Genomic DNA, 23,703 nt, shown 5'->3' with positions numbered 1-23,703 from the left:
TCCCTGGGCTGCAGGGAAGTGAAACCCCTTGGGGAAGTGAAACGGTCGGGAGCCTGGGCTTCCAACGGGCCACTGCGGGGACAGAGTCCACGGTCACGGTCGCTGAAGCTGCCCCGAGGTAACTGGGGTCTCCTGGGTGGGGTCTGGGGACCAAGGCGTGTAGGTGGCTGGTGGCACTGTTGACTCACCTGGGCGGGGGCCCTGCCCGCGGGGTGAGTCCCGGGGGTGGGGTGGGGGCAGGGCAGCCTGGCTGCACCGCCTGCAGCAGCCCAGGGACGTGACTCAGGCTCACGGACGCACCTATCCTTTCTTCCGAGCCTGCAAACAAGCTATTTTTGTAGAGCTTTTATGCGCCTCCTTTTTTTGTTTTTAGAAATTTATTTAGTTTTTATTTTATTTATTTTTGGCTGTGTTGGGTCTTCGTTGCTGCACACGGGCTTTTCTCTGGTTGCGGCAAGCAGGGGCTACTCTGTTGTGGTGCGCGGGCTTCTCATTGCGGTGGCTTCTCTTGTTGCGGAGCACAGGCTCTAGGCACACGGGTTTCAGTAGTTGTGGTGCGCGGGCTCAGTAGTTGTGGCTCACGGGCTCTAGAGCGCGGGCTCAGTAGTTGTGGTGCACGGGCTTAGTTGCTCCGCGGCATGTGGGATCTTCAGGGACCAGGGCTCGAACCCATGTCCCCTGCGCTGGCAGGCGGACCCTTAACTCCTGTGCCACCAGGGAAGCCCCTACGCGCCTTCTTCTAAAAGGGAGGGAGGACATGAAGTGGCCGTGTGGACGGGATGACCCCTTCTCCTGCGCGGCCAGCTGCTCCTGACCTGCGCTGGACACACTTCGGTCTGGCCGGCGGGGAGGAGCTCCCAGGTGCTGGGCACACAGATGCTCTGGGGTCCTTGGAGAGGACCGAGTGGGAGGTTTGGGGGTGGTGGCCCTTGGTAAATGTCATGGGGAGAGGGGACAAGGGGCGGGGCCCTTGGTGGAGGATGTTAGGGGGGCTGGATGGCTCCGTGATGGGGATGGCACACACGTCACTGTCCTTTTGCCTGGAGATTTCAGCTTTGGCAAACACTGTCAACCGAGGAGAGATTTTAGGACCTGATGAAGTGGCAGGGATTCTCCGAAAGCCCAGCTCTCGGATTCGGGGTCCAGCCCTGCCACGCTGCCGTCCCAGTGGATGACCATCTGGTTCCTTCTGAAAATCTCCCCCTGCGTTTCCCCCTGCGTCTCCCCCTGCGGTCTGGTATAATCATTGAATAAATACCTAGAATAATTGAGAGCCATCCCTGGAAAGAACTTTGGACGATGTGTCCTGATGACGGCCAGTCTCTCCATTTTTGTTGTATTGCTGTACCTCTATTTACTTAACATTTTTCTTTAAATTAACTGCTTTAAGTTTTTTATTCCACCTGAACAGGGATGACACATGTATCACGCTTTGAGAACCACTGATGTCATCCAATTCACCCTTTTTTGCAGGTGAGGAAACAGACCCACAGTCATGAAGTGATTTGCCCAAAGTCTCACCAAGACGTGCTAATTTGGGGCTGGGCTTGGGGTCTCCCCATTTACAGTTTTGATTCTTTCTGGTAGAAAGCATCAGACTCTCATGTGTGCAGAAACAATTCCTAAATGTGGTTCCAGTCGTCAGCCCAGGTCAGGGTCTGCCCACAGACCCAACCGGGGCAGTTCCTTCCTTCTTCCCTCAAATCCCCGCTCACTGGAGACCTGGGTCAGCTGCTCTCTAGAAGCTCCTGGAATCTCTGATGCTAATATTCTGAAATGTCAGGAATACACGTCGCTGTTGAGTGACTGTGCTGGGTGCCTGCTGGGTGTCTTGCCAACCCAGTCGGGGGGCAGGTCTTCAGTTCTGGGACAATTTCTTATAGTATTTATTTCCTTTTTTTCTCCCATCTATTTTTTCTTTTTCCTTCTGAAATGTCTGTTATTTGGGTGTTGGATTTCCCGAACCAATATTCTTCTCTCCTATTTTTGTCCTACTTTCTAAAAGCTTCCCTTCAGTTCCATCTTTTAATATTGCTCGTCAATGTTTTAAATTTCAGCATTCATGTTTTTAATTTCTGAAAGCTCGTTTTGTTTTTTACACCGCCCTGTTCCTGTTTTGGGGACACATAACTTTTCTCATCTCTGTAAAGATATTAACTATGGTTCTTCTGGGCTTTCTTTCGTTTCCTGTGCTAGTTCCTTCTCTGTGTTATTTTTTAAGTTCCTTTGTTATGCTGGAGCCGTTCTTCGTAAGCCTCGTGATCCTCTGCTCTCCGGTTGTATTTAAAAATGAAACACTAAAAATCCGATTTCAGTGTTTTCCTGTGCATGTCAGCAGGGCTCGCGGGGGACAAGCCCTGGCCTGGGAGGCCTCGTGATGAACTTTTATGTGGGGAACCCCCCCTTGTCTGTACCCAGAGGTCTCTTCTCTGGGATCTCAGAGAAGGAGAAGTGTCATGTACACGCTGCCTCCTGGTCATCTGAGTGTAGGATGGGAGGAGGGCAGTCCAGCTTCAACACTAAAATCTTCAGCCTCCCCCCTTCCCAAGGCTCCAGCAGAGCGATTTCCTCCTCCAGGCTTCCCAATGTCCGTGTCAGGGCGGCCAGCCCTGCCCACCCTTCTGCTGGCCGTGGCCACGTCTTCTTTCTGCTCGGCCACATCCGGAGACGAAGCGCGAAACCGGCTGTTGATGAGAGAAAAGATGATGCGTATCGGGGGGCAGCTGGTGCTGGAGCAGGAGGAGGAGCTGGCCAACCAGAGGCTCGGGGCCCTCAAGGAGGCTGAGATGCAGGAGGCCCTGAGGGCGGGGAGCATCCCAGCCAGCATGCACTTCTTCCAAGCCAAGAGCCTCATTGAGAAAAGTGCAGTGTTCAACATTCTGAAGAAGATGCCAAAAGGTAGGGGTCTAGAGGGGACGGTTCTGGGGTCCTGGGGACATCGGAGGGACTAAATTAGAGCCGGTGGTTCTTGTTTTGAGTGGAGCCCAGACTCCACTGGGGCCCTGAGTCCTAGTCCTTGCTGGTGGACTCGGGGCGGGGGTTCCACGTGGCTGCCGTCCACCCTGAAACCAAAACCCTGGCTCCGAGGGGACTCGGCCTCAGACAGATGGCAGGGAGGGGGCTTGGACATCACCGGGCATCCCTGGCAGGGCTGGACGTTGTCTCCTGTAAGAACCCTATCCCTCCCTGCATACGTTCTTCTAGCCTTTCCGGGGGCTAAGTTACGAAGAGGATGCGTCCCGGATAAACAACACATTTCTAGTACTTCATGGCTACTGTCCACTGGAAAAAAAATGCACAACGTGAGAGCTGGGAGTTCAGTTTTATTTGGGGCAAAATGAGGACTATAGCCCGGGAGACAGCATTTCGGATAGCTCTGAGAAACTGCTCCAGAGAGGTAGGGGGGAGGTCGGTACCTACATGATTCTGGTGAAGGGGGAGGACGTGCAATGAAGCACATGTTGTTTTTGTTTTTTGTTTTTTTTTTGCAGTGCGCGGGCCTCTCACTGTTGTGTCCTCTCCCGTTGCGGAGCACAGGCTCAGCGGCCATGGCTCATGGGCCCAGCCGCTCCGCGGCATGTGGGATCTTCCCAGACCGGGGCACGAACCCGCGTCCCCCGCGTCAGCAGGCAGACTCTCAACCACTGCGCCACCAGGGGAGCCCGAAGCACATGTTTTTTGCAGGCGGTTTCTGCTAGTCACCAAGAGCAGACGTCCCCGTGAAGGATCTTAGTGTTTTTGTAAATAAGAGGAGTTAGCTTTTCCCGGAGCACAGAGGGCCTCGTTCCTGATCTCCGCCCTGAGCTCCTTTCAGGGGTGTCGAAAGTCAGCAGCTGCAGCGGCTCGTGATTTAATCCTCGTAGAGGTAGATGGCAAGTGCCCATCTGCAGGTGACGCTGCTGTATAGACGCGTCGCCGTGAACAGTAGAACAATCGTGGTCCTGAGCACGTAGCTTGCAGCTGCAAGCTTTCTATACTTTTTTTTTAGTATCACAGAGATTAAAAAATGTAAAAACTGTGAGGTTGGTAAAGCAGCCTCCCTGTTTAGAGAGGGGACACGCCAGAGCTCGCACAGCGGGACACCGGCCAAGGGGCCAGTGTCCAGGCCAGGTGCTCAGACGCAGCCGGAGGGCAGAGGGGGTGAACCCTGAGCCTCGAGTCGGTGTAAGGTCTGAAGGAGGCCAGAAGCTGCAGGGCTCGGCGGGAAGCAGGAGGTGGGCAGGCCGCGTGTGGGGTGACGCGGAACAGGATGGGGGACTCAGGGACCCTGGGCGAACAGGCTGGCGTGGGCCCGGAGGACTCATCTGGGGGTCAGGCTCCCCATGGGAGCTGGAAGCCAATAGATGGAGGCCAGTCTTCTGATTGCAAACCCGCCTGCGGCCTCTTGGATGAGACCACCCAGGGCTCCTGCTGGTGAGGGACGGGGTCAAGGAGCCAGGAGGCCGGGCCACCCCGGGACAAGGCCGCCACAGACGGAAAGGGCCCCGTGTCCCCAGGAACGTGGCCCCATAGAAAGCTGCGCCCCTCTCATCCACCTCTGCTGGGCTCTCGGCCCCGAGCCCCGGGGTCCGGCCCCCCCCTGCCCTCGCCTCACCCCACCCGCCCCTCTCCCTCCAGGGGCTGCCTTACACGTCCACGACTTCAGCATCGTCAGCGTGGACTGGCTGGTGAGAAACGTCACCTACAGGCCACACTGCTATTTCTGCCTCACCCCGAGGGGGACCCCGCAGTTCAGATTTGCTCGCTCGACTCCCCCCACCCTGAACACAACAGAATGTCCCGCGTGGGTTTTGCTGGAGAAGTTTCGAAAGGGGCTGCCGAACATCACCGAGTTTGACCACAGGTGGGTGGTGGTTCAGGAAGAACCCGTCTCGCACCTGCGCAGGTGGGCTTGGCGTGTGCGCTGTCCCCGTGGGACAGACCCTTCTAGAAACACCTGGCGTTAAAGAAGTCAGGAGGCTTTTTCTCTTAACTTTATGGGATCCTTTGCTTCACCAAGGCATTCAACACCTTCCGCTCCCGCAGCGAGTTCCTGGTACGTTTAAAACCCGATTTGACCAGTGACACTGCTGCCGCGCTGAACGGGATTTGTCTGGACCCTCAGGAAGGCCGGAGACAAGGGGATTCCCAGCTCCTGGAGCCAAGAGGGCCCAGGATGGATGAAACAGCCTGAAAACACGATGGCCAGCTTCCTAACAGACTTGTATACAAATATTATAATAACTATTCTAATCGTAGAACGATCTACAGAGGGCTTTCTTGAGGTATTTCCTTGATAAGTAAGAAAATGCAGCCCAGCCTGCATTTTAAGGAGGCTGCCCAAGGCCACACAGCTGGTAAACGGCTAATCAGGGAAGTAACCTGGATCCTGTACTGCCAAGTCCACAACTATTTCCATCGGACCTTGGGCTTGAGTTTGCTGGGGCTGCCACAATGGAATACCGCAGACGGGGTGGCTTAAAGAATACCAATGTATTTTCTCACAGTTCTGGAAGCTGGAAGTCCAAGATCAAGATGTGGGCAGGTTTCTCCAAGGCCTCTCTCCTGGGCTGGCAGATGGCCGCCTTCTCACTGTGCGTGCACCCCTGGGGTCTCGGACACCAGCCCTACTGGGTCAGGGCTCCACCCTTACGACCTCATTCAACCTTAATGACCTTCTGAAAGTCCTCATCTCACATTAGGAATTAGGGTTTCAGCGTCTGAATTTTGGGGACACGATTCAGTGCATAGCACCCTCCAAGGACAGCTTGGTCTGAGATGTCCGTTCAGTGGGGTCAGCCTGGCTAAGAGGCCAAGGGGGACAGCAGAGCCTGGCTGGTGGGAGCACCCTGCCAGGTGTCTCCTGGGGAGCACTTGGAGGTCCCGGGGTGGGGGGCCTCCATCAGGGAGCCCGGGCAGGAGTCCTACAGGCCGGGGTTGACGGCCTGCCGCAAGCCCCTGCCTACCCTTTGTATCCTGACAGCCTGCTGAGGAATTTCACTCTGGTGACCGAGAACCCCCAGGCGACTTATGCAAACCAAGACGCGGTCTGGGCCAAGTTCGAGGCCATCTTCTTCGCGATCTCGGGCCTCGTGAGCTATGCCCCGGTATTCCGAGACTACATCTCCCAGGGCCTGGAGGAGTTCTACCAGGACAATGTGCTGTACCTGGAGCTCAGAGCCATGCTGTACCCGGTGAGTCCGTCTCTGCTCAGGCTGGACTCTCTGCTCTCACCCTGTAGGGCTTCACGGGCTCCCCACCCTGGTGCTGCATAGGACCGAGGGCCGGCTTCACCCCCAAGGGGCCTGGTGCCTTTCCGGGGGCCATGTGAGCAAGAAGCCCTGGGAGGGCCCTGCAAAACTGGGCATGTGCCCCTCACTGCCCGTCACCTCCCTTCCCTCGTGATCCCCCTGGCCCAGCTCCCCCGAGATGCACGGGGCGTGCTGATGCCTGGGCACCTGCCCTGGACTCTGGGCAGTGCCTCGTGCCCAGACCATCCTTGACCGTCTCCTTTCCTATCCAAATGCGCTACTGTGAGTCCCACAGGATGGTGCCCTTGGTGCAAGGCCCGCTGAGCCTTTCGTCTGGTAAATGGGTCTAGTTGCAGGTAGAGTGAGGTCTGGTGAGTTCCTGGGGGCCCTCTCTGTGGAGCACGGGGTCTTCTATGGGCAACGGAGACATTTGATTTGACTTTGAGGAAGAAAGGTCAAAGAGAAAAAAAAGGAAAAGCTTGAGAAGAGTCCAAAAGTATCCCAAAGTGTCAAAATATTAACAGATCGCTCATAGGACCTTGCATGTTGGCCAGAAGCAAAGGGTGATGGGGTCTCAGGTACCTGAGACGGACCGACCTCAGCTTTGCAGACCTGAGCTGGGGGAGGCAGCGGGGTGGCTGGGGCTCCAGGCTGGGGAGGCGTCCCACAAGGAGCCCGGACGGGTCAAGCTGCGAGGGAGGACCCTTCTGGTGGGTATGGAAGAGGACTTTCCTGAGGACTTTTGCGGGGAGGTGGGGATTGGGGGTTGAGGGAGTAGCTGAGGTACTGGAAGGTTCTTCCAGTACCTTTAGGGGGCTCACAAGAGTGTGTGCATTGAGTTGTAAGGGAACACACTCGCCCCCAAAAGTGTCACTTTGGCATGTGGATTATTTCGAGCTGAAACAATCAAGGCCCAAAAGACTCAAGAAGAGCCTTTGACCTTCCCCCTAAGTGACTAAAAGCACCTAAAGGGCCTGTTCTCAGCATAGAGCCGCACCAGAGTCTCTGCAGAGAATACGACCGGGTGTGGTCGGGGGACCCCCCAGGGCCTGGACACCAGAGTCCACTCTTGTCCCACTGTCCCTGCTGGCCCAGCAAACATGTGTTTACCAAACACTTGCTTTTTATCACCCTGTGAATTGCCTTCCTCCCCTTTGAAGTCCCAAACCCCTACCCCCAACATCCTCTTTTGTCTTGAGCTGAAGATGGTATTTAAGGTGAGGGCTTCAGCCATTTGGGTGAGCGGCTCAGTCTTCCTGGGTCTCTCCCACGTAGAGCTGTTATTAAACTTTTGCTAGATTTTCTCCTGTTAATCTGTCTCATGTCAGTTTAACTCTCAGACCAGCCAGAACCTCGAAGGGTAGATGGAAATGTCTCCCCCTACACCCCGACAGTTGGCCAGCTGGCCTAGGCAGCTGGATTCAACTTTACTGGCTGGACACCCCTGGCCCCAGGCTCCTGCATCTCAGAGATCCTGGCAGAAGGTGAGAATCTTTATCCTGTCAGTTTGCTGGACCTCCGCCTGCAGGGGCTTTTGGAAACAGGAGTGGAAAGAGTCCTTTTTCTCTTTTCTAAAATCAGATTAGCAGGAGAAAAGATTTGTGGAGCTAGTTCTCGTTAGGGCCTCTGGGTCAGTGAATTTGGAAGACAGCTCTGGGCTTGTGAATCCTTTTCCTCCCAGAGATGGTCGCTGTTTTTCTGTTTCTGTCTTTTGTGTCACAAGGAGGAAAACCATTGGTCTGATTGGTTTTACTTTTTTCTTGTTCTATGTCTTGAGAGTTTGGCCTCAGCACCAGTGAGAAAACTTGGCTGGTCCTGCTGTCTGGAAGGCGCAGGCACCAGGGCATTTGGTGGCCAGTCGGATAGACTGGGATTCCTAGCTGTCACCTCTGGTCGGAAGCACAGGCCACACCTGGGCTTGCAACCAGCGTCCTTGTCCAACTGTGCCGGCTCCCGGGGGTTTGTCACAAGGGGTCTCTGTCCACAAGGGGCCTCTGTCATCTCAACCTTCACGGCCGCCTTTGCTTCCTTAGACCATCCTTGGGGGCGACCATCTGGAGCTTGTGAGGCTGTGTCCTTTGCACTCTCCTGGGACACCTCTTTTGTTCATGGTTAAGCCACGGAAAGCCTTATGGTGTGAGTTGGTATTACGATCTTACTGTCAATGGCCAGAGGATGGATACTTTGAACTGGAAAAACTTCTAAATTGGTAAATTTTTTAGAGACCTCTCCTTGTAAACACCTGTTTTATTGGTACCAATGTTAAGACCAAAAGGTTACCTTAACTCAAACAAACAAAATGGTTTGGGAAGCCGTATGGAATTCAGTGTCCTAGCTTCGCCTCATGGGTCTTACAGATGCTAATAAAAACGGTCCATTAATTAACAAGGGAGTGAGAAGAAGGGTGAAGTCGGGACTCTTTCCAACAAGGTAGACATTTGTAAAGGGTTATTAAGGGGAGAGTCACAGGACTGGTCCCAGCAGTGTGGGAATCTGTAGATGGTTATTAAGAAATGGGATGAAGGGCTTCCCTGGTGGCGCAGTGGTTGAGAGTCCGCCTGCCGATGCAGGGGACATGGGTTCATGCCCCGGTCCGGGAGGATCCCACATGCCGCGGAGCGGCTGGGCCCGTGAGCCATGGCCACTGGGCCTGCGTGTCCGGAGCCTGTGCTCCACAAAAAAAAAACAAATGGGATGAATACAATGGACATTGATGGGATTAAAACAAAGGTTTTGATAACAGCACTACCTAAGGCTGGGTGGGCCAAAGGGACCCCCCGCCAGCACCCCCCAACATGAAAGGGCCCCAAACAAGTCCTCTCTCTTTCCCCCAGTTTGGAGAAGTTTAAAGGCCAGGACGCAAAGCTGACACCTAATAAGCTGACCTGCAATCCCGAGGGCAACAGTCAGGCTGATTAACCAAGTTAAAGATTGACAGGAGGGCCTGGGTCCCTGGGGTGGACTCCGCACTGGGGACCCAAGGCCTTTGACAAAGGAGGGTGGAGGGAACTTCCCCTGACCCCTCGAAGCGGGAGCCCCAGGAGCTGTGGCAACAAAACCGCTCGTGGAGCCGAGTTGTGGTGTGAGGGTAGACGAGGTTTATAAAGCTTGGAATGTTTGAGGAGTGTTTGATGGGAAGAGATGTGATGTCCAGCTGAGAGCGCTTCCCCAACAGTATCCAAACTGGTCTGTCCATTCATCCAAATTATTGAGTGTGCCAAGGCCTTGCCACACTCAGTAATTTGAACTGACTTCAAGGGTGGCACTATTTTGGTTTTGTTACCGTATTCCATGGTCTTTATTGGCTCAGAAATTTTACTGTTTGTACACCCAGAAGCAAAAGGGCTCCAGGACTGACACACATTGACCAAAGTCATGAGACAGATGTATACACAAGAAAGTCAGAATGCAGTTTTCAGAGAAAATTATCAATCAGACCAGTCACGTATGCTTTCCCATCAGTAAATTCTCTCTTGAAGACAAATTTTTTAAATTGAAATATAATTGATTTACAATGCTGTGCCAATCTCTGCTGTACAGCAAAGTGACTCTTTTACATATACAGACATTCTTTTTTTTTTTTTTTTTGAGTATAACTGCTTTGCAATGTTGTGTTAGTTTCTGCCGCACAGTGAAGTACATCAGCCATACACATACACGCATCCCCTCCCTCTTGGACCTCCCCACTACCACCCCACCCGACTAGGCCATCACAGAGCACCAAGCTGAGCTCCCTGTGCTAAGCAAGTTCCCTTTAGCTATCTATTTTACACATGGTAGTATACTTATGTACATTCTTTTTTTAATACTCTTTTCCATTATGGTTTATCCCAGGAGACTGGATATAGTTCCCTGTGCTATACAGTAGGACCTTGTTGTCTATCCATTCTAAATGTAATAGTTTGCATCTCCCAGCCCAACCCCAAACTCCTCGTCCATCCCTCTGCCCCACCCCACCATGGCAACCACAAGTCTGCTCTCTACGTCTGTGAGTCTGTTTCTGTTTCATAGATAAGTTCATTTGTGCCATATTTTAGATTCCACATATAAGTGATATCATATGGTATTTGTCTTCCTCTTTCTGACTTCCTCACTAAGTATGATAATCTCTAGTTGCATCCATGTTGCTGCAAATGGCGTGATTTCGTTCTTTTTATGACTCATATTCCCCTGTACATATGCATCACGTCTTTATCCAGTCGTCTGCTGATGGACATTCAGGTGATTTCCATGTCTTGGCTATTGTGAATAGTGCTGCTATGACCGTAGGGGTGCATGCATCTTTTTGAATTATAGTTTTGTCCGGGTATATGCCCAGGAGTGGGATTGCTGGATCATATGGTAGCTCTATTTTTAGTTTTCTGAGGAACCTCCATAGTGGCTGCACCAACATACATTCCCACCAACAGTGGAGGAGGTCCCCTTTTCTCCACACCCTCTCCAGCATTTGTTATTTGTAGACTTTTTTTTTTTTTTTTGTGGTACGCGGGCCTCTCACCGCTGTGGCCTCTCCCGTTGTGGAGCACAGGCTCCGGATGCACAGGCTCAGCGGCCATGGCTCACGGGCCCAGCCGCTCAGCGGCACGTGGGATCTTCCCGGACCGGGACACAAACCCGTGTCCCCTGCATTGACAGGCGGACTCTCAACCACTGCGCCACCAGGGAAGCCTTGTAGACTTTTTAATATTACCATTCTGACTGGTGTGAGGTGGTACCTCACGGTAGTTTTGATTTGCATTTCTCTAATAATTAGTGACGTTGAGCATCTCTTCATGTGCCTACTGGCCATCTGTATGTCTTCTTTGGAGAAATGTCTATTAAAATCTTCTGCCCATTTCTCGATTGGGTTGTTTGTTTTTTTGTTGTTGAACTGTATGAGCTGTTTGTATACTTTGGAGATGAAGCCTTTGTCAGTTGCATCGTTTGCAAATATTTTCTCCTATTCCGTAGGTTGTCTTTTTGGTTTTTTTATGGTTTCCTTGGCTGTGCAAAAGCTTATTAAGTTTGATTAGGTCCCATTTGTTTATTTTTGTTTTTATTTCTATTGCCTTGGGGTGAAGGCAAACCTTAACTTCTCCTGAGGCCAAACTATCTGATATTTTTGCATTCGGAGGCTAATTTTTAAATCCTGGGTGGGATCCCTAAACTGACTCTATTGCCCTAGTTTGACTTGAAGGGTTCGGGGACCCTGTCGTGGAGGCTGCTCTAGCCCTGAGAACCCATCCTTCCCGTCCTGAGTCAGCGCCCCCTTTCCCCCACTTCCAGGTCTCTACTCTCCTGTGTATCCTGGATGACCCCCTTTTCCTGGGATATGTTCACACCTCCTTGAGGTCGGCCCAGGTGAGGGTGTGCATCTCCACCAGGATCTGGTGATTGTTTGCCGGTTTCACGCTGAGCACAGACCTGCAGACCTATTTCTGATTCTTGGGAAGTGGGAGTGGGCCTGACCTCGGCCCCCAGGAGAGTCTTCGTCAGCCTTGTGAGCAGAGTCAATAAGTCCTGGGTACAAACGATCCTTTCAAAAGAAAAGAGAGGGTCCAGTCCCCCTTCTACTAAGAGAAGAATTTTGGAAAGAGATGAGCCGGCCCTGGACGCGCCCGTACAGGGCGGAGGCCAGTGCATCCCCCAGAGCCATTAGTCCCCTGTTTGGCCTGAAATCCCTTCCTTCGCCCAGCCTGGGCCCCGCCCCCAAGCCCTCCTCCTCTGGAATCTGGTTTAAGCCCTGCCTCCACCTCACCCCCCCACCTTCTCGGGACCGGCTTCCTCTCCTTGAATCCCCGTGTGTATGTCAGCCCTGGTTTCCCAGAGAGGGAAATGACTGTGAGTCATTTCAGACCCGGCAGAGTCCTCCAGAGGCTCCAGGGGTGATAAGCACGCTTAGGGGTGGTAGGTGTACATGGGACTAAGTTGGAGGTGCTCTTTGGACCCTGACCTCCCAGGGTCCCAAACCTTGGGTCTTGGGTTGGGCTAGGAAGCTGCCGAGTTAACTAGCCAAACGCCCCAGTCCCCCGCGCCCCTTGGTTCCCACGCAGATGACCTGACCCAGGCCACACTTCAAGACCTTTTGAAAGCACTTTATCTGCATGGTCTCCTTTGAGCCTCACCACTTGCACTTTGCAGATGTGGAAACTGAGGCTCAGAAGGGTCAAAGAGCCTGACCCAGGCATGTGGGCAGTAAGTAGGGACGGGCCAGGGGCCGGGGTGCTGGGCTTTGAGAAACCCTGTGGGGCTACACGCATCTCAAAAGGAGCTCCCCGATGGGCTTCCGGCCTGGGGGTGTCACTGCCTGTGGGCACATCCTGGCAGCTTTCACAGAGTGGGGAGTGGGAGGGAGGCCTCCCCTTGGGGAGGGGCCTTGGGCTCCTTAGGGGGAAGGGGAGAGGAGGGAGAGAGGTGCCAAGCGAGGGTCTGAGCCCCTGGGGAGGTATTTGGGGAAGCTGCAAGGAATTGGGCCTTGCTTCCAACCCCCCTCCCCCCTCCCCCCCCCCACGCCCCTTGGGGACACTTGGCTCTGCCCTGGGGACCTGCCCAGCTAGCCTCTCTCCCCACCTCCTCCAGCACCCAGCCAGGGCTCCCTGAAGGTGGAGGGCGGCTGGGATGTGGGCTGGGGTGAAGACTGAGGGGGATGGGATTTGCTGTTTGCTCTGGTCTGACCCTGGAACAAAGGGCCCTTGCAGTCCGGAGTCTTTGCCTAACGCCCCCTTAGCCAGAGTAGGGGAGCCATCAACACATTAACTGGAATTCTTTTCTGGGCCCCCTGCCTCCCCCTCCTTGCCTGTGGGGCTAATTCAAGGCCTGGGATGCTGTTGATGGACTAGGCCACTGCCCAGCCTCCTATTGTGTCACTAATGCTCCATCACAAAGGCCACTCACCCGTAGCAACAGTTGCTAGGCGGGTCTGAGCTCCTGGGCCCCATCCCCGCCCCCTCGGCCGGAATCGGAGACTCAGACTGGGTCGGGCCAGCCTTCCGAGAGGAGCTCCCAGGGGATTATGCACAGGAGCTAGCCCAGCGGGCATTTACCCGTGGGCGGTCTCGGGGGGTGGGGGGGACACGTCGGGGGCGAGGGAGCTCAGGATGGTCGTTCGCGGACGGCTTCCTGGATGCTGTCACTGTGTAACCAGCGGTCCCACTGCTCCCCCTACCCACTCCCAGGGTTTTGTCCTGGGTTCTTAGCAGAATCCTTCATTAGAAACTCCACCTGGCTTTTTGCTCTAGTGACCCGTGTTTCACGTCATTGGTGTTGCTCTGCGGAACCCCGATGGCCGCGCTTTCCTACTACGTTGCGCTGTGATCGCGCTCTAAACAAGGCTGTGAAATCGACGAAAACGGTAGATCTCCAGCCTAGAGGTACATTATTACATGAGAATCACCTGGGCGAGTTTAAAAAACCAGGTTCTACCCCCAGAATTTAATTAATCCGGGGTGGGATCCAGGCATTTTCTCCTCACTAGGTGGTTGGAGACTTTGAGACAGCGCCCCTCCACCGCGATGCCGCCGACCCCCCAGCCCCCCACTCCAGCCAGGGAGCCTCAAAATCCTCATCTGTAAAATAAGACCTACCTAACAGTGCAGTTTTTAGGATTAAATGAGATTGATGGAAAGCTCTCGGCATATGCCTGGCACGTAGCAGAAACTCAGTTCATGCTTTTTAAGTGAACCCGGCTCTAGAAGTGGAAGCTGGTTGCATTCGGAACTAGAGCTTCTGAGTCCTAGTTTCTGGTCTGACACAAGCTAATTGTGTGAGACCTTAAGCAACGCTGCCCCCACATTTCCTTTCTGTTCCTTCAGCTTCAAATTCTTTAATTCCATAATATCATGGACAACGGGAATTTGTAATTTTGTACTAGTTGAGGAAAGTAGTATGTAGTTTGAATAACTTCCCCACGAATATACACTGCCTCAAGTAAACTGCAGGATTTGAGATCATCTAAATTGAGTCCAGTGTGTTTTAATCCAAGGGGGCTTATTACAGAGACATAGCCACTTCTGTACCCCTGAGCCGTAGACGAATGACAGACGGCTTCTTGTACTTACAGGTTGTCAGATTCTCAGATGGTAACTCATCTTCCTACAGGACAACTGCAAATCTGAGTTGTTTTTCTGCATCTGGCCATAGGTTGCTGATAACAACACGGTATTACTAGTTATCATTTCTTTTTTAAAAATTTTATTAGGGTAGAGTGGCTTTACAACGTTGTGTTACTTTCTGCTGTATAATGGAGTGAATCAGCTATAGGTATACACATATCCCCTCCCCCTTGGACCTCCCTCCCGCACCCCCCATCCCACCCATCTAGGTCCCCACAGAGCAATAAACTGAGCTCCCTGTGCTATACAGCAGGTTCCCACTAGCTATCTTTTTTACAGGTGGTGGTGTATTTATGTCAAACCTAATCTCCCAGTTCATCCCACACCCCTTCCCCCACTTTGTTCACATGTCCATTCTCTACGTCTCCGTTTCTATTCCCGCCCTGCAGATAGGTTCATCTGTACCATTTTTCTAGATTCCACATATATGTGTTAATATACGATATTAGTTTTTCTCCTTCTGACTTAACTTCGCTCTGTATGACAGACTCTAGGTCCATCCATGTCTCTACAAATGACCCAATCTTGTTCCTTTTCATGGCTGAGTAATATTCCATTGTATATATGTACCACATCTTCTTTATCCATTCATCTGTCGATGGGCATTTAGGTTGCTTCCATGACCTGGCTATTGTAAATAGAGCTGCAGTGAACACTGGTGTGCATGTATCTTTTCGAATTGTGGTTTTCTCAGGGTATATGCCCAGTTGTGGGAGTGCTGTGTTGTTATGGAGAACAATATGGGGGTTCTTTTAAAAACTAAAAATAGGGACTTCCCTGGTGGCGCAGTGGTTAAGAATCCGCCTGCCTGTGCAGGGGACACAGGTTCGAGCCCTGGTCTGGGAAGATCCCATATGCTGCGGAGCAGCTAAGCCTGTGAGCCACAACTACTGAGCCCGAGTGCCACAACTACTGAAGCCCACGCACCTAGAGACTGTGCTCTGCAACAAGAGAAGCCACTGCAATGAGAAGCCCGCACACCACAACTAAGAGTAGCCTCCGCTCACAGGGTATATATTACAGGGTATATTGAGTATAGCTCCCTGTGCCGTACAGTAAGCCCTGTCTTAGTATTTTTAAAGCTGGAAGTAGGGATTTCCCTGGTGGTCCAGTCGCATTTCCACTACAGGGGGTGCATTTTCGATCCTGGGTCAGGGAACTAAAAAAAAAAAGAAAGAAAAAGGTGCAAGTAGACAGCACTCTTCTTAGGTTAAAGCTCGTTTCTGGAGCTCCTCCTCTGGTCCTAGGAGAGGAGGTGGGAAGGTCAAGTGACATGGACCCCGTTTTTAGGGATCTCCGACCCAGCTGGGGTGTCTGGACAGGTGACTTGTAATGACGGAGCAGTCAAGGCACGGGGCAGAATTCCGTCCTTCCCTTCTGCATATCAGGTGGGTAATGCCAAGATGACATCAGCTAGTAATTTTGGGTTGAGTTAATACAATGGTTCTCAAACTTTTACTCACAAAATCTTTGAGGATCCTAAAGGGCTTTTGTTTATGTGGATTATATCTACTATATCCTGTATAATATAAACAGTATTAGAAACTAAAACTGAGAAATTTTCAAAGCACAAGCCTACACAATTACACCATTTATTTTGTGTCAGAGCAATATTGCCATATGTGATGCAGCTTCTGGAAAATTCTGTACACTTAGAGAATTAGAGTGAAAAAGAAAACATCTCAACATTTTTATGAAGACAGTTTTGAATTTGTAGACTTTGCAAAAGTCTAGGGGACCCTCAGCGGCTCCTTGACTATCCTTTGAGAACTGCTGGAGTACAGCATCAAAGATTTGAAGATTCTAGCAGAATGCCTTGATCAGTAGTAACAGGAAAAGCATTCTTTTAAAAAATCCTTTGGGGACTTCCCTGGTGGTGCAGTGGTTAAGAATCCACCTGCCAATGCAGGGGACATGGGTTCGAGCCCTGGTCCGGGAAGATCCCACATGCCGTGGCGCAACTAAGCCCCTGCACCACAACTACTGAGCCTGCCCTCTAGAGCCTGCGAACCACAGCTACTGAGCCTGCGTGCCACAACTACTGAAGCCCACGCACCTAGAGCCCGTGCTTGGCAACAAGAGAAGCCACCGCAATGAGAAGCCCACGCACCACAACGAAGAGTAGCCCTCGCTCGCCACAACTAGAGAAAGCTCGCGCGCAGCAACGAAGACCCAACGCAGCCAAAAAAAACCCCACAAAACTTTGTAAGTAGGAAAGGAAGAAAGTAAGTTTCCTTTACCTTCTTACGTTCTGTTCTTGGGATGTGCAAATTAAACTGACAAAAGCAGGGCTTCCCTCGTGACGCAGTGGTTAAGAATCCGCCTGCCAATGCAGAGGACATGGGTTCGAGCCCTGGTCCAGGAAGATCACACATACCACAGAGCAACTAAGCCTGTGCACCACAACTACCGAGCCTGTGCTCTAGAGCCCGTGAGCCACAACTACTGGGCCCGTGTGCCACAACTAGTGAAGCCCGCGTGCCTAGAGCCCGTGCTCCACAACAAGAGAAACCACCACAATGAGAAGCCCGCACACCACAACGAAGAGTAGCCCCCGCTCGCTGCAACTAAAGAAAGCCGGTGCGCAGCAACGAAGACCCAACACAGCCAAAAATAAATAAATAAATTTATTTAAAAAATAAAATAAACTGACAAAAGCCACATTAACAGGAGAAAAGGCATAGAAATTTTATTTGATGTCAACGTTTAATTTTTACGTGCATGGAGACCTTCACAGAACAGAAGTGAAGACCCAAAGAAGTGGGTAGACCAGGTTCTTATATGCTACAGTACTTTAACAAATGGTGAGAAATTGTGGAAAAGCAATAAGACAAAGGAAAAGAGGTTTGGGCTTCCAGGTGCAGTAAATTGTGGGGAGGTAAGTGTATGGGGGAACTAACAGAAGACGGGTTATTTTAGTCAGATTTGTCTGTTCAGATCCAGCTTGGAGCCCAGTTGAACTGGGCTGAAGGAGCCCAGTTTCTGTCTGCAGTGATAAGGGCTGTTTTCCCAGAATGGGAGCTGGAAGGGCTCACAGACAGAAATGTATGTCCTGCTCTGAGGCAGAAAGGAGGGCACAGAGCTCTGTCTGCTTCTGTGCTTCTTAATTGCCTTTAGCTCAAAATAATCCTTATGTAAAAGTGGGATCTTTGGGGGCAGCACATCTGATACCCCTCAGGACCCCCAGAGATGGACAAGCAAAAAGCCTGCTCTTCCCCACTGCATGTTTTCTCTTGTCTCACCTACTGTGCACCCCTGGCTCTTCCCACTCTGCCCGTGACCATTTCGCTCTTGGTGTCCCTAGTGGCTTGGCCACCTCAGGGGTCCCCTGCCTTGGGGTGGGAGAGTGGGGAGATGAAGTGGGTCCTTGGAACACCCTTTATGGCTTGTGTCCTGTCGTCAGCTGGCCTGTTCCTCATTCGTTGCACAAACGCTTACTGAGCACCGACCACGTGCCAGGCACTGTTCTAGGTGCCAGGACCCAGCCCTGAACAAGAGGCAGACATCCCAGCCTCGTGGCACCAAAGAGTATTATCCCATTCGGGGCTGGGACTTCTGATCAACCCCAGAGGCTGTCACAGGCACTGAACAAGGACATCACAGAGTCCAACCTAGTTTTGACTGTTGGCAGTTGGGACTGGAGACCTGCTCTGCTCACCTCTGACATCTGGTCGGGACCATGCTTCCCTCGCAGGTGTATGAACTGAACGGGACGGTCTACAGCCCAGAGTGGTCGGTGAGGTTGTACGAAGAAGTGGCTCGTAATTTTGCAAAAGAGCATCCTGGGTTTATTGGAATCAAACTCATTTATTCGGATCACAGGTGAGAGCGAGCACGGCTGAAGCTGAAGGAGGAGACGGGGGTGCGGCGGGGGGGAGGGGCTGGGAGGCTGGGGCCACAGACCCCAGGGGACTCCATATGCCGTAGCGGGCGTGCAGAATCCACTCTGAAATCCCAACCAGGCTGGAATGAAGAACTGTGGCAACTTTCCAGATCATTCCAGGCTGTGACCCACACTGGCCTGGGTCATCAGTTACGGGTTTAGTGTTTTTGCCTGAATGTTTTTTGCTTCAATCTGCGGCCGGGTTCTGCCTCACGGCAGCCACGTCTGTGTGGAGACCTCTGGGAGCTGCAAGGAAAGACTCACCCTTGCCCCAAGCAAGAGAAGGAAGCCTCCAGCGGAATTCGGATTTTCCCGAGGAAGGGTCTCCCTTCTGTCAGAAAGCAGCCAGTCTGGACAGTCGGAGCCGTGTCCAGCCGGAGGGTTTGGGGAGGGCAGACCCCGCCTGCTCAGCCCTCCGCCGGGGGAGGTGGAAGGGCAGTCAGACCTCCCTGGAGCCCCCTCCCGTCCTGGTGAGACTTGGGGCCGCCGGAACTGGTGGGCCAGGGTGGAGCTGGCAGTGGTGGACGGTGGAGGCTCCCGGGGGCCGGTGTCAGGAGTGCGGCCGCACGGCGTCCCCTTGGCGCTTGGGACGGAGGCAGCTGCTCCCGATGCAGAGGAGGGACGGGCAGGTGTGGGGCTCACAGAGCGGGGGATGGAACAAGTGGGCCGATGCCTCGGCCCCATCATGGACGTGCGCCTTTTCTCTTTGTGCTTCTGTGGTGTCGCTCCCGCCTTTTCCCTGCCCTGGGCTGGAAGGGAGAGACGTGCAGGGGAGAAGAGACACTTTGGTCGTGTGGTTTCTGCAGTGCCCGGGCCTTGCTGACGGAACCAGGGCCCAGGCCCAGCTGCCCTGGCAGGGACTGGGTGGCCTGTGGTGTTTCACAGGTGCCCAGGGAGCAGTGGGCTGGGCACATCCAGGACCATCCTCTCAGGGATGCGGGGCAAGTTTCGGGCATGGCCGCTTTGCTTCAGTCAAATGCAGACCAAGAAAACTGCACTATTTGTTTTGACCCCGTGGGTCCCCGTCCCCACTGGCTTTCCAGAGCCTGCGCTCTCTGTGGGCCCTGCCGGAGTCCTTGAAAGGATGGATTTGGGCAGAATTTCTCCGTGATGTGGCACCTGGGGGGCACAACAGCCTGGATGGGGCGGGGTCGTGTGGGCAGGGCAGCTGGGTGCCCTGGACGAGGCCAGACTGGCCGTGAGGGGCGCTCACTACACCCACTGGCCCCGAGGAGCCTGCGCCCGTGCTTCTCTCCATCTCTCCCACAGGTCCAAAGATGCGTCCACCATCACGAAATCCATCCAGACAGCCATGGAACTTCGAGCCAAGTTCCCCGGGATGGTGGCGGGGTTTGACCTGGTAATGGGCCCAGCCCAAAGCCCTCTGGGAAGAGCTGGGTGGCCGGCACCCTCCCTCGGGGCCTGGGGGGGTGGGGAAGGGAGAGCAGAAAAGTTCAGAAAAAGGCTAGAAAGGGAAGCTCCAGAGCAAGGAAGGGCCAGGATGAGGGGCTGCCCCCTGCTCCCCGGCCTCTGCCCTGCTCTGGCCTCAATGTCCACGACACATCGCTCTTCAAGCTGCAGCCCAGGGCTGGGGTGTCTGGAAGGAGACATGGGGCTGGGCCTGAGCGTACCGTCCAGGATCCAAAAGCGGCCCTGCCCCCTTCACCCCAGCTGTTTCCAAAGCCCCCTCACCCCCCTGCCCCAAATAACAGCCAGGCCACACTTCCAGGTGACAACTCCTTAATCTCACTAAGAAGCTAGATTAATCTAACTGGCTAAAGGCACCCGACCCCCTCTCCCAGAATCTGCGCATTTCACTCGAGACTGTGCTGAAGCCCTTACTTTCAGACCCGCCAGCGCCCCGGGAGCGGATCTCAAGGAGTTGTTTTCTTTGGACCAGGGTGTCCTCCTGGGGTCCTTGGGGGCTGCTCAAGGGATCCGGCCTCTCCAACCCCTTTTCCCCTCTGCAGCGCCTCCCGACCGGTCCCTACAGGACTCAGGTGCACCAGTCCTCGAGGGAAGCCGGGCTGGTGTTGTTCAAAGGGTCGGCTGGGGTCTGCGCTCCGTCCTGCTGCGCTGAGCACCCAGCTTGTGTTATCACGAGAGTGTCAGCGCCCCTCCCCGCTTTCTCTCCCAAGGCTCTCTCACTCCTGCCCCTGGGGGTGGGGCTCCCTTTGAAGAGCCGACTTTGGTGCAATTGCTGTGGGGTTAATTACAGCTGAGGGACTCTGCTGGGAGCTGCCAGGCCCGGGGAGCCCAGGGGTCAAAGGCCAGAATCCTCCCGACCCTGGTCTAGGGCTCAGGCTCTCCCGCCCTCTCTGTCTCTGTCTCTGTGTCTCTCTGAGTCTCTTTCTCCCCCAACAAGGAGCTCAGGCTGGAGCGCAGGGCTGGGAAGGCCGTGTGCAGGACACCACGCAAAGGCTGGGAGGGTCGAGGTACAGCCTCTGACTAAGGGGGGAGTTCTTTCGGGGCAACGCGCTCTCTTTTTCTTTCCCAGTCCTGCTACTGGTCCCTCTCAAAAGGCTGTGTGCCTGAGGCCCGAGCAGTGCTGGCAGGTACAGGGCTGCAGGGCACACCAGCAAGGCCCCCCACTCTGTCCTGCAGGTGGGGCGAGAGGACACGGGCCACTCCCTGTATGACTACAAGGAGGTTTTGATGATTCCAGCCTCGCGGGGCATTAAGCTGCCTTACTTCTTCCACGCCGGAGAGACAGGTGAGCCTATGACCCCGTCGGGGACAGAGGGGGTGATGGGCAGGGGCCCTGGCCATCTCCAAGGGCACGGACGGGACACCGGGAAGTGGACTGACAGCCCCAAGGCGTCTCGCGGCACCTGTCCCTTTCACGTACATTATCACATCTGTCCTGACAGCAACACCCGGAGAAGGAGGGACAGTGATACCAGGGCAGCTGCCCTTCACATACGTTATTCATAGCTCTCAGCCGGTCCTGCCAGGAGGGCGCCAGGAGGGCGCCAGGAGGGCGCCTCGGGGTGGCTGGTTCCTGCCGGCCGCTGCCATCCTGCCACGGGCTGTCCCAAGAGCTCTGTTACAGATAGAAATTAAAGTTCGTACAAATCATTAGAGTGACCGACTCTGCAGCACATTGCTGTAGAGACCCTACACATAAAATTCCCAGGAAACAGCTCTGGAAACAAACGTAAAATGGAAAGAAAGAATCTGGACGGTGGGTCAGGTGGACCAAGGCTTGAACCCCAGTTTTGCTGCTTCCTACCTGAGGACCTTGCTTGAGTTTATAAAGCCTGCGTGGGTTTCAGCTTCCTCAACTGTTACATACGTACGTACATACATACGTACCTATAGGCAGGCCGTACCTCTCTTCAGCATCGTCATAAGGAAAAGGTGTACGCATGTGCGCTTTTGTGTTAATGTTCATTTCTCTTCCTTTTCCTGCCTGGGGAGTCTGGGCCTTTCACCTGCAGATGGTCTGTGGGTCCCATCCATCCTACTGAAGACCCACCCCCTTTACTCCTAGACTGGCAGGGTACTTCTGCAGACAGAAACGTTCTGGATGCCCTGATACTGAACTCGACCAGGATTGGCCATGGGTTTGCTTTGAGCAAACACCCTGCCGTCTGGGCTGAGGCTTGGAAGAAGGACATCCCCATCGAAGTCTGTCCCATCTCCAACCAGGTACGCAGGCTCCCTGGGGCCAGTGGAGGGCACTCTCCTCCCCCAGCCACGGCCAACCTTTCTCCTGCGTAATCTCTCCGTTAACTCCCTTGGTTTCTCTGTCCCTCCACTTCTCACTCCCGTTCGTGAAGTTATGTAGGAATGGACTTTGCCTAAACCATTCATAGTAATGAGGGTCCCCAGTGGGGCGGGATTACGGGTGAAGCTATGGACAAAGCTAAAGGGGCCCAGGACGGACACGCAGCGGGTAGTGTGGGGTCCCACTGCCGGGCAGCTGCTTGGGCCTTTGTGCTTAGGACAGCTGCTGCCAGCAGGACCAAGAGAGACCAGATGTTTGTGGAGAAAACGAGGAATCGTGGGAGGACCGGCTCTTCCTGTGTCAGGATCACCCAGAGTCCCAATGCTCGGAACAGTGACGGGGATGGCAAGGCCCGATTATACTCACGGCCCCGCCTTCCTCGAGACGGTTGTTTCTGACTGGGCAGGTTCTGAAGCTGGTGTCTGACCTAAGAAACCACCCTGCAGCTGTGCTGATGGCCACCGGGTACCCCATGGTCATCAGCTCTGATGACCCCGCTACTTTTGGAGCCAAAGGCTTGTCCTATGATTTCTACGAGGCCTTCATGGGCATCGGGGGGATGACGGCCGACCTGAGGACACTCAAACAGCTGGCCATGAACTCCATCAGGTGAGTGTACGTGTTCTCTTCGGTCACCGCCTGTGTTGACCGCTCCGAGGTTTGGGCTGAGGCCCGAAGGTTTCCGTGCGCTTCTCCGCATCGTCTCTTATCCTGTGACTGCCCTCGGGCTGGGGACATGGTGCCCTGCCAGCATCCGAGGTCCCCTCCCGCCCCTCCCCGGGCTGACCCGGGCGCCCCTCGCCCACAGGTACAGCGCCCTGTCGGAGTCGGAGGAGCAGTTTGCCATGGCAACCTGGGAGGAGAGGTGGTGGAAGTTTGTGGCCCAGCTGGCAAGGGGCCCCAAGTGAGGAGACGGCGGCCATCTGTCACCCGCTGCCTCTGCTTCCCTCCGCCGCGGCCTCACCTTCTCTCCGCCGGTCCGGAACCCAGGGAAGTCACCTCCGTCTCTTTACCAGAACCGACCTGCGAAGGCCACCCTCAGCCTCCACCTCGCCCAACCTCTCAGAGCCCTCATCAGTGGACCCCACACACCTCGTGGAATGTCCTCCCTCGGCCTCGGTGACACAACGCCTCCGGGTTCCTGCTTCCCTCCAGCCGCAGCTCCCGGCGGCCCCCGTCCCCGAGCTCCTCTTGGCTGATCTCGGGCGGGCGTCCCTCAGCTCAGCCCTGCGCTTTTGTCTCGGCTGCCTCCCTCCCCTTTCCTCTCTTCACTCCACACTCTTCTCCTGGGTGGTCTCGTCCACTCCTTCCCTTTAGAAACCGCGTACTTGTTGATGATTCCCAAACCTGTGGGTGATTCCCAATCAGTACACTCGATGGCCCACAGGAACCTCGGAGACTGGCTCCGAGCAACGCTTCCCTCCCAGGCGTCTCAGTGACTGGCATGTCCGTCAACGCGGCGCAGAGGTCGTCAGAGGAGTTCCCGCTGCCCCTGTTCACCCACCCTCCCCACACCGCTGCTGCCTGCCCTGCAGCCGCTGTATGCACTCTGGCCTGACTCGCAACAGTCCCTAGCTGCTCTCTCTCTTCTCTTTGCCCTTTCCAGCTCGTTCTCCCGGAGCAATGACTGTTTAAAGTTAAATTAGGGGCTTCCCTGGTGGCGCAGTGGCTAAGAATCCGCCTGCCAATGCAGGGGACACGGGTTCGAGCCCTGGTCCGGGGAGATTCCACATGCCGCGGAGCAACTAAGCCCGTGAGCCACAACCACTG

At 54.2% G+C, this 23,703-nt stretch overlaps 1 protein-coding gene across 6 annotated transcripts; it reads left to right on the top strand.

The window, feature by feature from the left end:
• ADA2 (adenosine deaminase 2) lies at positions 1–23,697 on the top strand. Of its 6 annotated transcripts, none has more exons than XM_032646223.1 (11): positions 31–118; positions 691–861; positions 2,578–2,898; positions 4,618–4,843; positions 5,963–6,173; positions 18,015–18,142; positions 19,473–19,563; positions 20,808–20,916; positions 21,697–21,854; positions 22,340–22,542; positions 22,742–23,697. In XM_032646223.1, the coding sequence occupies exons 2-11, from the start codon at positions 780–782 to the stop codon at positions 22,839–22,841; spliced, it is 1,629 nt and encodes a 542-aa protein (XP_032502114.1). In that variant the 5' UTR covers positions 31–118; positions 691–779; the 3' UTR covers positions 22,842–23,697. The 6 variants fall into 6 exon arrangements, with proteins under 6 accessions (XP_032502119.1, XP_032502114.1, XP_032502118.1 ...); XM_032646225.1 differs by lacking the exon at positions 31–118 and adding an exon at positions 1,054–1,473 and having other exon boundaries at positions 761–861; XM_032646226.1 differs by lacking the exon at positions 31–118 and adding an exon at positions 1,412–1,473 and having other exon boundaries at positions 798–861.
• The last annotated feature ends 6 nt before the right edge of the window (positions 23,698–23,703 follow it).

Source organism: Phocoena sinus, chromosome 10 (assembly GCF_008692025.1).
Source record: "Phocoena sinus isolate mPhoSin1 chromosome 10, mPhoSin1.pri, whole genome shotgun sequence".
In the NCBI taxonomy this organism is placed as follows: domain Eukaryota; kingdom Metazoa; phylum Chordata; class Mammalia; order Artiodactyla; family Phocoenidae; genus Phocoena; species Phocoena sinus.
This window is presented reverse-complemented; position numbering and strand designations above follow the sequence as displayed.

Excerpts from the sequence above, each read along its gene's own strand:
- ADA2 (XM_032646223.1), top strand. The coding sequence starts at position 780 with ATGACCCCTTCTCCTGCGCGGCCAGCTGCTCCTGACCTGCGCTGGACA. Across the intron at positions 4,844-5,962 it reads ATCACCGAGTTTGACCACAG|CCTGCTGAGGAATTTCACTC; the intron begins GTGGGTGGTGGT and ends GTATCCTGACAG. Across the intron at positions 22,543-22,741 it reads CTGGCCATGAACTCCATCAG|GTACAGCGCCCTGTCGGAGT; the intron begins GTGAGTGTACGT and ends CCTCGCCCACAG.